General features: G+C 49.4%; 3 protein-coding genes across 6 annotated transcripts; 1 reads left to right on the top strand and 2 right to left on the bottom strand.

Annotated features, from left to right (window-relative positions):
- Positions 1-740: 740 nt before the first annotated feature.
- E230025N22Rikl (Riken cDNA E230025N22 gene like) lies at positions 741-9,965 on the top strand. Its single transcript, NM_001402538.1, has 14 exons — positions 741-1,002; positions 1,084-1,131; positions 1,270-1,389; positions 1,941-2,018; positions 2,879-2,961; positions 3,404-3,490; positions 4,266-4,399; positions 6,187-6,395; positions 6,467-6,538; positions 7,029-7,086; positions 7,776-7,843; positions 8,230-8,391; positions 9,417-9,575; positions 9,654-9,965. The coding sequence occupies exons 3-14, from the start codon at positions 1,306-1,308 to the stop codon at positions 9,849-9,851; spliced, it is 1,392 nt and encodes a 463-aa protein (NP_001389467.1). The 5' UTR covers positions 741-1,002; positions 1,084-1,131; positions 1,270-1,305; the 3' UTR covers positions 9,852-9,965.
- Positions 9,966-11,334: 1,369 nt separating this feature from the next.
- Slc35a4 (solute carrier family 35, member A4) lies at positions 11,335-15,364 on the bottom strand. Of its 3 annotated transcripts, NM_001432747.1 has the most exons (4): positions 15,339-15,364; positions 14,354-14,452; positions 13,428-13,665; positions 11,335-13,325 (listed from the first exon to the last, which is right to left on the bottom strand). In NM_001432747.1, the coding sequence occupies exon 4, from the start codon at positions 13,078-13,080 to the stop codon at positions 12,106-12,108; it is 975 nt and encodes a 324-aa protein (NP_001419676.1). In that variant the 5' UTR covers positions 13,081-13,325; positions 13,428-13,665; positions 14,354-14,452; positions 15,339-15,364; the 3' UTR covers positions 11,335-12,105. The 3 variants fall into 3 exon arrangements, with proteins under 3 accessions (NP_001419676.1, NP_671481.2, NP_001419677.1); NM_147140.3 differs by having other exon boundaries at positions 11,335-13,665; positions 14,354-14,538; NM_001432748.1 differs by having other exon boundaries at positions 11,335-13,665.
- LOC120098313 (SLC35A4 upstream open reading frame protein-like) lies at positions 11,335-15,364 on the bottom strand. Of its 2 annotated transcripts, NM_001432764.1 has the most exons (4): positions 15,339-15,364; positions 14,354-14,452; positions 13,428-13,665; positions 11,335-13,325 (listed from the first exon to the last, which is right to left on the bottom strand). In NM_001432764.1, the coding sequence occupies exons 1-3, from the start codon at positions 15,351-15,353 to the stop codon at positions 13,468-13,470; spliced, it is 312 nt and encodes a 103-aa protein (NP_001419693.1). In that variant the 5' UTR covers positions 15,354-15,364; the 3' UTR covers positions 11,335-13,325; positions 13,428-13,467. The 2 variants fall into 2 exon arrangements, with proteins under 2 accessions (NP_001419693.1, NP_001419692.1); NM_001432763.1 differs by having other exon boundaries at positions 11,335-13,665.
- Positions 15,365-15,450: the final 86 nt, after the last annotated feature.

Genomic DNA, 15,450 nt, shown 5'->3' with positions numbered 1-15,450 from the left:
GCAACAGCAGCAGCAACAACAACAACAACAACAACAACAACGCCTGTTTAATGGCCGGAAGTTGGTAACTGCCAAATCGTCACCTGAGGGCTCATTACACTGTTTTCTCCACCACTACATCACATCCCAAATTTTTCATAAAGGGCGAGGCATAACCACACCAAAGAGAAGCGAGTGTCACTTCCTCTGAGAGGTATGTAACCTGTACACGGTCACTGACCACCCCACCCCGGGCCCACAGGTGAGAGTCATGAATGATTAAGCGGAATTTGAGAAGCTCAGAAGCCATGGAGACTGGAAAGGTGGTGAGCACAGGGGTTGCTGTGGGCCAGGCAGCTCCGTGCCCTCAGGGGGCTCACTCTGTCTCCTGCATCCCACCTGCCAAACTGACTGTGGTGGTAGAAGTGGTGTCGGGTCAGGGATCAGGTAAGAGTGTTGAGGGGGTCGGTTGTTGCTTGCGTAGCATGCATAAAACTCTAGGTTTTATTCACAGCTCTGCATAAACGAGAGAGAGAGAGAGAGAGAGAGAGAGAGAGAGAGAGAGAGAGAGAGAGAGAGAGGGGGGGGGGGGGAGGGAGAGGGAGAGGGAGAGGGAGAGGGAGAGGGAGAGGGAGAGAGAGAGAGAGAGAGAGAGAGAGAGAGAGAGAGAGAGAGAGAGAGAGAGATTGAGAGAGAGATTGATTGATTTGGGGAGATAGTTGAGAGGTAGAATGCTTGCCTAGTGCTTGAGAGGTCCCAAATTTAATCCCCCAAATTATATTCAAAAGGAAAAAGAAGGCCTAAAGAGGGCGCTGGAGAGCCTTCTGAAAGAGGTGGGGCTAAGCCGCGAGGGTGGAGGCTGAGGGTGAAGGCAAGGGTCGTGACCTTCCAGTTCATCTTCTGTTATGAAAACTGACATGAAGCCCACCTCTCTCAGGCCCCAAGGAGACCCATGACCCCACATTTGTTTTGGAGGGACCCAAGAGCCTTCGCCTACTTCAGTCAGGCACCCTGGAGCCTCAGGTAGATGATGTGGGATGAGGGGAGCAGGGGAAGATGAATATGTGCGCACGCACACAGCTACTGATCCCGCTGTGTCCACAGGAGCACGGCTTCACCTTTGACAGAGTGCTGGGCCCCGGCGCAGCTCAGGTAGGGGTTCTAAGAAAGGGATGGGAGGAGAATGGAAGCTCTCAGGCTTCTGCATCTTGGGATTCTGAGTGGTCCAGTCGTTTTGCTCAGGGCATGCTGTCACCTGATTCAGAGGGGTGTGCCTGTGTGTTCCTACAGGAAGCAGAACAGGAGCTATTGACACAAGTGCAACCCATGCTGGCCTCTGTGGGACAAGGGTACAGTATAGCTCTCCTGCTCCAGGGCCAGGACACAGAGGCGCCCAGGTTTGTGCCTCAGGTAAGGAGCGACCAGCACACAGGTATCCTGATGTTCAAGTATTATTTAGGAAATCTTTGCCTGCTCACCCCTGCCAGACTAGGGACAGCTTAGATGCCATGCATGGCACACTGGTCCTTGAAGGACGTTTTACCAAGGATACTTGGAGCCAAGAAGACAAGATGGAAAGCCATGGCTCATGGATGAATGAATCTGGGAGGAGCGGCATCACAGATCAGATCCCAGGGATATCTAACGTCTACACTTCTTGTAACACAACAGACACTACACTTGAAAGCTTTACTACCAAGGTTTCATTAAAAATACCCCCAAGTCAAAATGGCTACCTCAGAACCTTACCACACCCACTCCCCAGCAACAGTAAGGCCGACAGAAGATGCCTGCTTGCTTGTCTGCCTTCAGGGCATGAGGTCTATGGTTGGGGACCCAAACCCTTTCTGTTCTGTCTACCATGTAACCAGCATGCTCACAGGTTACAAATTTCATCCTCAGGAAGTGCTAAGGGTCAGAAGGATGTTTCCTCATCCCCACTGAGCTCCTCTCCCTACTAGGTCCTGCAGATGCTGTTTGAGGAAGCTTTGCCTCTCTGCAGCTCTGACCCTGTGCTTTGCACGCTCAGTCTGGTGCAGGTGAGGTCAGGAGCAAGGCGGGGGTGGGACCCCCACCCCAGCCCACCCCACCCCCACCCCGGCAAAAGAAAAGTGGGAAGGCAGAGCTAAGTGACACACAGAACCCCTCCCCCTCCTGTGATGCTTGCGGAGAGTGAGAAGAGGGATGGGATATATATATATCCCATGGGTTAGAGGGGTGTGTGCTCTTTGGTTAGTGGTTCAGTCTCCAAGAGCTCCAAGGGTCCAGGTTAGGTAACTTTTTTGGTCTTCCTATGGAGTTCCTATCTCCTTCCAGACCCTCAATCCTTCCCACAATTCTTCTGTAAGAGTCCCCAAGCTCCACCCACTGTTTGACTGTGGATCTCTGCATCCATCTGAGTCGGCTGCTGGGTGGAGCCTCTTAGAGGATAGCCATGCTAGACTATATAGCAGAGTCTCTTGAATAGGGTCAGGGATTGGTGCTTGCCCATGATGGGTCTCAAGTTGGACCAGTTATTGCATGGCTATTCCCTCAAACTCCGCTCCATCCCCCATCCCTGCATTTCTTATAGACAGGATACATTTTGGACAGAGAGTTTTTAGGGTGGGTTGGTGTCCCTATCACTTTACTGGGATTCCTGCCTGGCTACAGGAGGTGGTCTCTTCAGGTTCCACATCCCCGATGCTGAGATGCACAGCTGAAATCACCCCCATTGATTCTTGGGTGCCTCTCCTATCCCAGGTCTCTGACATGTCCTTGAGATGCCCCTACTCCCCATCCCTGCCAGTGGCAGATTTCCATTCATTCTAATGGCCAAAATTCTTGATCTTACTTAGTCCGTGGGACCTACAGGAGGGAAAAGGCTTTGCTTGTGACAGTTGTCTTTGTGTGATCCCAGATTAGCCGCAGTGGACAGGCTCGGGACCTGCTTTCCCCATGTCTGGAGGACCTGCCAGTACTGGATGTGGCCCCTCTGGGCTTGTAAGTGTTGAGGCCCAATGGGACAGGGGTGCTTGCCTTAAAGCACAGTGACATCTTTGAGTTAAGCTATTGGAGGTTTCTACTCTGCCATCCCAGGAAAATGAAACCCTGAGCTTGCGGTCATGCTTACTTGGGTCTAGATGGCTCCCAGACCTCTCTTTCCACCTTCTTACCTTCATCCCACACCACTACATCTTATTGTCCTCATATCAAATATATTTCAACTTGCATGCCCACCTTTATAGTCTGAATCAGTCTAGTAACCCACTGGGTGGTTCTAAACACCTCGGTGAACGGTTTTTCCTATCTTTGAAATGGTCTGGACTAACCTGTTTCCCTTCCTGGGAAGAGCACAGGAGGTAAAAACAAGGTCAGGAAGGTGAGAGACATTCAAGGAGGCATTCTGGTCTGAAAGGCAGTATTCAGCTTCCCCTTACTTCAGGGTGGTGAAGGACGCCAGCGAAGTGGAAGTGTCTGATGCCCGAGATGCCTCTGAGCTGTACCTAAAGGCTGCTGGGAGCGAAGGCAGGTGAGGACCAGACACCTGTCATCCCCCTGCCCTCAGCCCCGCACAAGTCTAGGTTTCATTCCTGAGCTGGTCATGTCCTCTGCAGGGCCTGCTCTCTGCTCACCCTTACCATGTCCTTCCCTGGACCTGAGACCCAGCAACTGTGGCGAGGTTCCTTGAGGATCATGCAGCTTCCTGGAGACCCGTAAGCCTCAGGGGTCTTGTTACGTTGGGAAGTGAGGTGGAGGCCAAAGCATGGATATGAATGTCCAAAGCTGAGATTGGAAAACCCCCAAGTAGACAGCCCATCTTTATACCCCGTCCCCTCAATGTTCAAAAATAATGAAGACCTCAAGTAGACACAGCTAATTATCATTTCAGGCCAATTTGCAAGATGCGCAAGCATCATGGGAATATTGCAGAAGTGTCTGAAAACAAAGTAGAAATGAAGGGGCAAACATAACCTGAGTATCAGGGTATTCTAGGCTTCTTTCTTTTATCATGTAAGAGTCTTTTAAAAATATTCATTTATTTTTATCCATACGTACATGACTGTTTGTCTATATGTGCACCACATATGTCCAGTGCCTACGGAGACCAGAAGAGTATGTTGGGTTGGCTAGAATTGGAGTTCTAGGCAGTTATGAGCCTCTTGACATGGATGCAGCAATTCCTGTTAACCTCCGGTGGAACAAAGAAAGTTGTAAAAATGTATCTTGTTGGGTACTTCTGGCCAGAGTTACTCCTCCCTATCTACCACGGGGCATTCCTTGCCTTTCTTCTCTCCCCCTGGCAGAGACTGCCCCCTGCTGCAGGTACTGGGTGGTGACCCTACTGGTGAGGAGGCGGAGGGCTCTCTGCCTTGGATCATCTCCTGGCTCCTGGAGGCAAACAGCTACAGTGGAGTACTTCTTCGTCTGGACCCCCGAGGTAGCCGAGAGTGGAGGTGGGGTCCTTCGGAAAGTTTCAGCTTGCTTCATGCTCTTAATCAACCAGTCCCCGCCCAATTGTAGACCAGTCAGAGAATCTTAGGTTCTGAGTGGGGCAGTACTCAGGAAACCATCATCATCAGCACGACACGGCCAGAAGACTCAAGGGCAAAGCTAATAGGGAAACCAACCTCAAAACCTTAACCTCAGAGATTTTCAATAACTCACCAACTTCTTCCTCTCCTGTCTTTTGGGACAGAGTTTCCCAATGTAGCTCAGGTTGTTTTTGAAGTATATATGTAGTCCAGGCTAGCTAGAACTTATCACCTTTCTGTCAGCTTCCTGAGTATGGGGGTTATAGTTGTTTGCCACCACATTCAGGATTTTTTTAAAAAAATTACTTATCTTATTGATATGAGAACACTGTAGCTGTCTTCAGACACACCAGAAGAGGGCGTCAGATTCCATTACAGATGGTTGTGAGCCACCCTGTGGTTGCTGGGAATTGAACTCAGGACCTCTGGAAGAGCAGTCGGTGCTCTTAACTACTGAGCCATCTCTCCAGCCCAACATCCAGGATTTTTATCAAGCATTTTGACACCTGTTCTCTTCAACAGGGTTTTGCTGTAGCCCAGGCTGGCCTTGAACTCCTGGAAATCTGCCTGCCTCAGCATCCTGAGTGCTGGGATTGCAGGAGTAGGCGGCCACATCCCGGAACATAGATCTGATTCACAAATGAGAGAGAGGCCGGCCTAATTCGTAGATGAAGAGAGGACACTAACCTGTTTTCACATACCCATGGTGGACGAGGCCTCTGAGCTGTAATGCCAGAGATTTGGGAGGAGGATACAGTGGGGGACATAGATTAGACAGCAACGAAGCTGAGCACGGTGACACACACCTGTAATGCCAACACTTGGGAGACTGGGGTAGGAGTACTGCAGACTCAGGCCAGAATGAGTTACACAGCCAGATAGTCCTGTGTAGAAGACGCTGGAAAATACCACCATCATCAAATAGCTTCACGGTAAGGCCTTGGAGTTGATTCACAACAAGTGAAAGTGTGTGTAGGGGAACAGTAGTTAAAGCTGGAGGTAGACAGCTGACCCTCTGTCTCCACAAACAACAAACATTCATTTGGCTAACAGTTCCCAGACTTCCTCCTATCCTTAGCTTGATGGAAGAAAGTAAGTTGGAGCATCTCAGACCCTCAAGATTTTAATCAGAATATACAACTGATCTATGTCTGCAGGGAGGATAAACTTGTGCTTATCCGCAGGTAAGTTTTATGTTCTGACTAATGGTGCAGGCTTTAAGAGGCAGACAGTTTAGAGTTGATGTGGATAAAAAAATAACTCCGAGAGCAGCCTGAGCACAAGGCCATCAAGCACAGTGAAAGTCAAATAGGAGTAATTAGAGGACAAGAAGATGATGGTGGTGATGATGATGGTGGTGGTGATGATGGTGGTGGTGGTAACAGTGATGATAGTATGATGATGATTTTAGACTGGGGATTGAACCTACTACTCATAGCAGGCAAATCTACTCCTGAACTACATCCCTAGCCTCTTTGACTTTTTATTTTGAGATGGGTTCACTACGTTTCAAAACTAAACCTTGAACTTGCTATTGTGCCTTGTCCACCAGAGTAGCTAAGGTGACAAGGCTACTAGACCTGGCAAGGGTTAGGCTGATTTTGATAAACAGTCCACGATAGAAATCTAGAGTACTACAGCCAGTGTGCTCAGCGGTTCAGGAAAGAGTTGTCTAGTGTGTGTTTCTTTCTAGGTAGCTCCCCAAGTTTGCTCCAGAATGTTCTGTTGGGGGCCTCAAGAAAGAGGGTGCAGGTGAATGACGTGAAGCCCACCCTGTGGAATGCAATAGAGGAGATGAGGGCTCGCAGGGCCACCCTGAAGATGCTGCGCTCAGGCCTTCTTGGAGACACCCTGACAGATGGTGGATTGAACCGACTAGGAAGGGCACTCTGGGAACTACAGGTAAGCAAGGTGAGATGTGGGGACACCTTTATCAGGGGTGGCCCATACCCACTTGAGTCCTTCCTTCCTAGGTGGTAAAAGCCTGGGACCCAAGAAGCCATGCACCCAAAGGGGCTAAGTCTGTAAGACTCCCTGAACCACAGGTACATTTTCTCATCCAAACTCTTGGAACCTCCATACATGTCCACCTCCTTCTTCTTTGTTTACAAAACATCCCACTTATTTATTGATCCCCAAATATTTATTGACCATGCATCACATGTTGGATACAGAGCCCCGTTAGCCCCGGGAGTTCCCTGCTCTGGTAGAATTTAGTCTGAGAAGAGACAATTACATTGCTGTGCTTAATGCTCTGAAAAGTTTGGCAATATCTGACTCTTGAGACATCAGTGCGCCTTGCCAAGATGAGAGTAAGATCTCCTAGGAAGTGAGTTCTGATGGAGTTTATGAAGACAGTGAAGAACATTCTAGGCAGAAACTGAAACCATCAGATGCTTGATGTCTCTGGGGAGCTGCAAGCAACTTAATTGTCTGGAGACCGGAGACAGACAGAGTCAGGAACAACTGGAGCTGAGGCAGCCAGGGCACACAGGCTTTATAAGTCTAAGGAGACATTTGGTCTGTCTCTTGAAGGTTGAAGGCGAGCCACTGAGCTCCTGTAAGCAGGGAAGACACTCCGCTCATTTGTCAGGTGAGCAAACTGAAGAAGTGCGAGCAGCCCAGAGTCACACACATATCATTGCAGGCCCTGGGATGGGATGCTTCAATCCCTTTGGGTGCTGTGCTTCTCAACCTTCCCCATGCTGCGGCCTTTAATAAAACCACCACCCCCACCATAAAATTATTTTCGTTGCTATGTCCTAGCTGTGATGTTGTTGCTGCTATGAATCATAATGGAAACATTGGGTTTTTTCCATGGTCTTAGTCAACCCCTACGAGAAAGTTTCCTTTGACTTGTAAGGGGTCACAACCCACAGGTTGAGAATCAGTACTTTAGACAAAGCCTTTCTTGTCCAAAACGGGGCATTGTCTTCTAGGATTTGCTACAGGGTGATTGAACCTAGCCCCCTTTTTTCTTTTCTTTCTTCTTTTCTTTGCTTTCCTTACTACTTGTACCTCCTGAGTGCTGGGGTTGTAGATATGTTCCACCATACCTGTCCTCTTTTCCCTGTAATTGCATATTCACAACCTACTTTTACTGACCTGAGTTAGGGAATTAAGCCTGATAGCTCCTTTTTCCCCCTTGGCAAGTGTTTTACTGCCCTGGGCTTTATTTGCATTGTTATTCATTCTGTGGTGTGTGTGTGTGTGTGTGTGTGTGTGTGTGTGTGTGTGTGTGTGTGTACATGCTTTTAAATGACTAATGACACTTTCCTCTAGAGGCTGGAAGAGGATTTCTAGGGTCTGGGCTCCACCAAAAGCATCCCCTCAGGCACTCTGAGGAATGGGTAACAACACTTCACATACCCACCCCTACTCCACGCCCCCCCCCCCAAAAAAAAACCAACTGGAAAAGTTGAGGGAATAAGGGATCCTCAAGCTTTGTGCTGACATCAGGGAGAAATAGAGTATCTGCGGTCAAGGTTTCCTGGATCTCATAGGGAGGATCATAGTGGTGGTGGGATCTTTATACTACTACAGTACCCATCAGCAGAGGGAGTACCTCCTCTCTCCACTGGCAGCCTCCTGGGTCTCATCTCAGTCTATGGACTCTCCCAGGCCAGTTAGATTCTGGGATCTGTCATAGCATTGAAGTTCTGTTGGAAAGGTTGTTGTTTGTTCCAGATGTATGCATGCCCTGCATTCTAACTAAGCCTCAAATGATGCCATTTAGGCCCATCAGGCCCCAGATGTGGCCCTGCAGTTCTCTCTGGCCCAGGCCCGGAGGCAGAGACTTCGAGAAGAACACCAGGTTTGGATCCAAGAAGAGCTAAAACATTTGGAACATCGGAAGGAAGCGGCCTGTAAACAGATCGAAGGCACAGTGGCAGAAGAGGTAAGGAGCGAGAAGAACGGAACTTGAGGCTTCTTGTTCCTAGACCAGACACTGTGGCAAGGACTAGACTGGATCATAACCGGCCAGTCCATGTGTGTGCCACACCCCTCTCAGCCATGTGGAACACAGAAGAGGCCATACTCAGTGCTGTTTGCTATGATGGGCAGCCACTGGCAGGTAGGAACAGTGAGGTTCACTTTACCCAGGCTGGATGGGGTAGTCAGAGGATACTGGGTCTAAGGAGAGACTCAGAGTTAAACTAGAATCAGCTCAGGAATTCAATGCAGTTAGTTCCTCGAGGGTGCTCAGTAAATAGTTGTTTAAGAAATAAAACGTGGGGGTTGGGAATTTAGCTCAGTGGTAGAGCGCTTGCCTAGCAAGCGCAAGGCCCTGGGTTCGGTCCCCAGCTCTGAAAAAAAAAAAAAAAAAGAAAAAAAAAAAAAAAGAAATAAAACGTGGCCTGTGGTACAGGCCTCTCAGCACACAGGAGGCATAGGCAGTAGAGTTCAAGGTCAGCCTAGCATATAAAGAAGACACTGTCTTATTCCCATCCTCATCCTGCAAACAAACACACGCCCATGCATGCACACATACACACACACTAAAATTTCAAAAAACTAACAAACTTTTGTATGCGGTGAGTGGGGACGTGCTCTCAGGCAAGGTCGAACATAAGCAGAACAGAGGGAACGGCAGTAAAATTGAGACCATGGATTGTTCTGTCTGGTTAGAGCCTAGCAAGAGAGAAGGTTACAGAGACAGCATGTTATGTCTCTGGGTCTGGATTTCACTCTAGTGAGGACGGGGAACTCCAGAAAGCATGTGTCATTTCAGCTCTGTCCAGCGGTAGCCATGGGAATTTGGTCAATTAGATTACTTCCTTGATGTACTGTTTGCAAATCTGCAAAAGGGAAACTTTAGTCTTAAGGCTGTTAGGGATAAAATGAGATCCGATACGTGAAATATTTAGCATAAAGACTTGCACAGAGGTGGCACTCACCAAAAGGTACAACTTATCTTTGCAGGCTTGCGTGGAGAGAGGCGGTCAATGGAAGGAGCAGGCAGTGCTGAAACTTCAGGTGGAGGCCCTGCAGGCGGAACGGGACATGGCAGAGCAAGATCTGGCGGTCCTATACGACCTGTATGTACAGGCTGCCCGCGCTCGGACATGCCACTTGCTGCAGGTCAGTGGAGACCAAGGGCAGGCCTTAAGTTGGTGCCAAGGTTGCTGGACCAACAGGCGCCTCTGAATCTGCACACAGGTATTCCAAGCATGGCAGGGGATGTGGGAAGAGAAGGCTATGGCCACAGAACATCGCCACCGCAGTCTGCTGGCTGACATCCTTCAAGATACCATTGATCTGGCCTTGAAGAACCAGGAACTCCAGGCCCAGAACCAGCAGCCTGAGCAGGGTGCAGACAGGGCCAGCTGTGCTGAAATCCTGCCTGGGGAAACCTGATCCAGAACACTCTGAGGCTACTTTCCTTTGTCCGCATTCATGAAGGTTCAGAAGGGAGAGGGAGGTGGGGCATACCAACCAAGATGGCTCTCATTACAGAAATCTACCACCACCAGCCATGTCTCCTTCTACCAATCTCTGCTAAGTGCCCAATACCTAGTAGTTCTTTTTCCCCGCTGCTTCCTGTAGTTGACCCTCATTCAGAAAAAACCCGTTATAGTAATTGCCTAAGGACAGTCAGCTAAGTAGCAGAGGGAACATTCTCTTCCTCCTGTGCTGGGGATAGAACCCAAGGCCTCTGGATGCCAAGTATCTTCTCTACCTTTAAACTACAGCCCTAACCCTGCAACCTTTTCTCTTTTGAGACACGGTCGCATATAGCCCAGGCTAACTGGAACTTGCTATATAACTAAGGTTGACCTTTACTTACTGGCTTTCCTGCAACTAACTTCAGAGTGCAGGGACTGTATGCTGGCATCAGGACAACCAGCTCACTTTGAAAAGCCTACCCAGTGTTCTACCATAAGAGCAGGATCTGACCTTCCTCTGACCAGGAATTCAAAGGACAGATGATTACAGGTGTCAGAACCAGAGGGATTAAGAGTCAAAGCAGTGGCTGGGTATGCCATCTCATGCCCATAAACTCTGTACTCCAGAGGCTGAGGCAGGAGGATTGCTTCTAAATTGAGGATAGCCTGGGCTATAGAATTCATTCCAGGCTAGCCTGGACTATGATGTGAAACTCTGCACCAAAACACATTTGTGGACTTAAGTGTTTTCTAGCCTAATTCGTTCTGCTGGGCTATTTTCTAGTCCCAAGAATTTCTGAATTCCTCAGAGCTTAAGGTGATTAAAAGAAAAAAAATTTTTTCAGTGCTGGGGCTCAAACACAGGGCCTTGAACATGTAGGCACATGCTTGGCTCCTCAACTATAATCTCAGCCCTTTATTTTTTATCCTTTGAGAATAACTCAAAATGTAGCCTAGACTGGCCTTTCATTTTAAAAGAAACTATCTTTATAGTTGGTGGGTGGGTATGTGACTGCCATGGAGGCCTGAGGTGCCAAGCCCTATGGAATTATGGGCGCCTGGGAATTGAACTTGAGTCCTTTGTAAGAGCAGCATATAATCTTAACCACTAAGCCAGCCCCACTTGCACTCTTGGTCTTTCTGCCTCTATCTCCCAAGCAGAGTTACAAGTTTGCTTCATCACACCCTCTCAATGCTTTGTTTTTCTGAGACAGCCAGCCTGACCTGAAAGTTGAGGTTTTCCTGGTCTACCTCACAAACCTGGGGTCACAGGTGTGGCCCACCATAACTGGTCAAAAAGTCTGAGATCCACAGAGCTCCCCAAAGGAACACCACTACTGGCGGGCGACAGCTGGCAGAATCATTTTTTCCCACTCTGGATGTTACTCCAAAATTACCTAGAAAACTCAGTAAAATCATGTTTGAGGAGAGCCATGAAGCACAGAAGACAGGACAACTGTAAATGGTTGTAGGAAGCACCTACAGCCAGGACACTTTATTAAGACCTTATTGCTGAAGTAGTTTGACACTGATTGGCTATAAATGTTTTCTGGACCTGGTCCCTGGTTACTCTGCAGAACCCTCCCAAGTTGTTGGAACTTAGGACACCTCTGAAGAGTGGGAAGAACAGTCCCTCCTAAGTGCTTCAGAGGTAACGTGGGCTTCAACAGGGCTCTCGGGTTAGCACAGGGGTCAGGAGTGTAGGCTTAAGCCAGGGCCCAGGGGCAATGTTCCCTGAGATGAGTCAAGCCCCAGCTCCCTCTGACCTTTCCAGAATAATGGATGGGAAAGGGGAACAGCACTGTAGAGGGGGCAAACTAAGCATCTCTTCTGCAGAAGTCATGCTGGGCTGGAGCAGCCAGCACCAAGCTTGGAAACAAAGTCTTCAGGAGTGACCGCAGCAGGTGAGAAGACTGAAACTTCACTTGAAGCAGCCATGTACATGCAGGACAAGGCAGGGTGCTTCAAGGACAGGCTGCCCAGGCCTGGGTTTTGGGCTCCCAGTTCTTTAGATGAGGGAACACAGAGAGTGCAGTTAGGTGTTTCCTTAACCAAGCCCACTCTGCTCCTAGGGCTAACTCTCCCACTGAACATGCAAAGGCTAACCTGGACACCTTAGCTTTTCTTACAAGGCACTTGTTAGAGGGATCACAGAGGCCTGGGAGGTGACTCTGGTGGTTGCATCTAATCTACGCAGCCACAAGTGAGTGCAGGTGGTCAATGACTTAGGGGCTACCATAGTACAAGCACACAGCCAGACCAATGAGCAGTGCGGCCAGGAAGAAGGTGGCTGTGAGCTGCAGCTGTAGCAGCACTGCTGACAGCACAGCATTGACCACTAGCGAGCAGGACACGATGAAGAGGCGTGTGATGCTGCTGCCATGCTTCATGACGGCTGACATGAGCAGTCCATTTACTGCCTGGTTCAGCACCACCAGCACTGCCCATCCAGAGAAACCCTCTAGGAAGCCTGGGCCCGGGCCACTGCCAGCGTACAGTCCAAGGTTCAGGATTACCCCAAAAGTGTAGAGGAAGAGGTTCTGAAGAGCCAAGGGCAACCGCTGTCGCTTCATGATCAACTCTGTGTACACGGAGGACAAGCCGGAGATGAGGCAGTATAGGATGAGGAGCAGAAGTCCCAGTGGAGTGATATGCAAGGGCATGGGACGGGCTCCAGCTGCTGACCGGGGCCCCGGAAGGGTGTTCCCAGGTTCCTGAAAGCCACCTGAGGCATAGCAGGCTCCCGCAGCCATCAGCAGCAGCAGCGCCAACCCCTGGCGCGCAGAGAGGCGATGTCCAAGGCAGAGGCAATACAACAGAGCTGTGCTTCCAATCTTGAGATTGCTCAGCACCTGATAGGTGCTGGGGTCCATGTAGCGCTGCAGATAAATCACCAGGTTGTTGTTGGCGCCATAGAGCAGAGCTGATAGTGCGAAAGGTGCGGCCTGGCGCCAGGGTGGCGTGCCCTGGGGCCATGTTTGCCAGCCTACCAGGAGGGAGAAGGCGCACAACAGGAGCTTGGTCAGTTCAGTGAGTAACACAGCTGAGGAGGGCCGGAAGGGCACTCGGCCATCCACATGGCACAGTGCTAAGAATGGCGCATGGGCACCATACATGGCAGTGGACAGGAACAGCATCAGGGTCCAGCGAGCCTGTTTTGGCCGGGCTAGGCCTGGCATACCCCCATCTTCTACACTCATGGCCCACACCAGATCCTGGGTGTCCTGGGTAGCTAGCAAGGGACAGAGGGACTGGGACACAGTTGTAGGAAATTGAGTATAGAACTGTGGTACATCACCAGAGAGAATACTGAGGATCAGAGACAGCTGCACATTCCAGTTAGGTCTTGAAGAGGGGGTTCATGACCCGTAGTTTTGGGGTCAGTCCCATGGAACTAGGGAGGGAAGGAGTGTAGGGTGCAGGCTGACAATGCATTGTCCACTCTCTGCAGGAAGAAAGGCAGGGAGGAAAGAGGCAGGAGGGGTGGGGTTAGCACATGAACAGCAGAGGGAGCCAGGCAGAGTGGCTGTGACAGGAAGGTCTCTACCTGCAGGCCCAACATGCTCATCCTGCCTTCTCCACAGGGGCTAGTCAGGCCCCTTTCGTAGTGACCTAAAGTAGTTCTTCAGTGTCTTCTCCACGTTGGGTACAGCGTATGCCTGAGCCGCGTAGATGCCAGTGCAAGTGCCCACTGCAAAGCCCAATACTGCAGATGCCCTCAGTTTGGCCACCATGTATCCTGCCAGGAATCCCTTGAAGAACGGGGAGGACAAGAGCGAGCCATCCTGCAGGGAAAGACACAGAAGGAAATCAGGCGTGCTCTCCTTTTCTCTGCCTGGGAGCTAAGCTGGGCTTAGAGCATACAGCCACTTGTGCCTCCCTGCTGGTAACTGTGTTTTCTCCAAAGATTATCTCAAAGTTCTGGAGCTAGAAAAAGAATGGAGGGGTCCCAATCACGCAATACCAGGATCCTAGGTTCAGAGGACTCTAACCAGAACCCCATTCAGCCAGAATGAAAAAAAAGGCTTCCAAGGAACCTGCCCCTTAGTTTCTTTGTTTCTTCATTATCTAGCAAGTCTCTGATGACCTTACCCCTGTTTCATGTTTATAATGCGGCTTACCACCAAGGCTCTATCTGTGTAGTACCTGGAATGTCCGCACATATACCTTTCATCTATTTAAAACCCATGTAAGATCTCAGCTCAAGCAGCGCTATTCCCCTCCCTCTGCTTTCTGGATTTTTTACAAGGTCTCTTGTGTGTAGTATTGGTCTTATGCATAGGCTGGCCTACAGCTTTCTAGGTAGACCAGGTTGGCCCTCAACCTGTATACACAATAGGCAGTTCAAGTGCTATTTTATCAGGGAGACTTGTCTTGGGTCCTCATTGTCCACTGTAAAAAAAAAACCAAAAAACCAAAAAAACCAAAACTCTGTCTCTTTTTCAACATTTCTAAGAGCAATGGGACCCTTACCTGGCCTACGCCACTGTTGACTTCATCTTCCACACGCTGCTGTAGGCGCTCCAGCTGCTTCTTGAGAAATGTCAAGTCCTTAAGCTTGGGCAGAGAATCCTAGGACAAGGGAGAGGCTGGCTCCAGCAGACTTGACCCAGTCCCATGCCCTGCTCAATTTTATCAGAGGCTAGGAACTAGGTGAGCTGTGGGAGGGATGATGGGAAGAACCAAATAAATCTCTTCCTGCAACACCTTCCTGGGATGGCAGTGATATAGGAAGGCAGACAATGAAAAGCATGCACATGGAGGACAGGGAGGTGGCAGGTGGGATGTGCACCAGGAACCTATGACCGTTACAGAATCATATAACAAGCAGAGGAACTTCCAGTTAGCATTATGTAGGAAGTACTCTGACTGATGCACAAGCTTGCTGAAAATGGTCATTTGTCTTCTTTAACTGCTGTGTTCCAATACTTGAAAAACCGGCAGGCTATTAGTAAATCTGTAGGTGACACGGGGCTTCCAGACCAAGTGTGGATAACGGGTTGAAGCAGTTCCCTGTACAATTCAAGGTTAACCTAATATATGCTTAGGCCATTCCACACTGAACATGATACATGGATATGTGAGAATAACTGTCAGCAAGAGTATGACTAAAAGACTCAAGTCTTTTATGTGAGCATGTGAGTATGAAATTCAACGAGTGAGCAGCGTGTTTGAATGACGGTAGTGGTAAAGGAGGACTGGAAACGCTGTTTCTGTAAGGCAGACTTCAGGGGCTAGAGAATGGGCCCGAGTGAGGATTGTTACTGAGTGAATGTGTGCTCATAGATAGAAACCGTGTCCGTCCCCAGAAGGCTAACCCTTCCCTAGTGCCCCCTACTGTTGAGTCAGTTGACAGGAACTCATAAAAAAAGTCACCCCTGACGTCTCTGTTCAAAACTAAAATGGTTAAGGAACGTGAATACTACTCCGACTGAAGCAGCCCTCGCTTTCAACTCACCTTGTCATCCGCCATCTTCCCCTTTCGAACTTGTTGCGCATGCGCAGCCCCTCCTCCTCATGGCAAAGGCTACTTCCATTTTAGAGGCACTTCCGGGGCATTTCGGGGGTGG

The sequence above is a fragment of the Rattus norvegicus genome, chromosome 18 (assembly GCF_021556685.1).
Source record: "Rattus norvegicus strain SHRSP/BbbUtx chromosome 18, alternate assembly SHRSP_T2T, whole genome shotgun sequence".
In the NCBI taxonomy this organism is placed as follows: domain Eukaryota; kingdom Metazoa; phylum Chordata; class Mammalia; order Rodentia; family Muridae; genus Rattus; species Rattus norvegicus.
This window is presented reverse-complemented; position numbering and strand designations above follow the sequence as displayed.

Excerpts from the sequence above, each read along its gene's own strand:
- E230025N22Rikl (NM_001402538.1), top strand. The coding sequence starts at position 1,306 with ATGCTGGCCTCTGTGGGACAAGGGTACAGTATAGCTCTCCTGCTCCAG. Across the intron at positions 4,400-6,186 it reads TCTTCGTCTGGACCCCCGAG|GTAGCTCCCCAAGTTTGCTC; the intron begins GTAGCCGAGAGT and ends GTTTCTTTCTAG. Across the intron at positions 9,576-9,653 it reads GGACATGCCACTTGCTGCAG|GTATTCCAAGCATGGCAGGG; the intron begins GTCAGTGGAGAC and ends ATCTGCACACAG.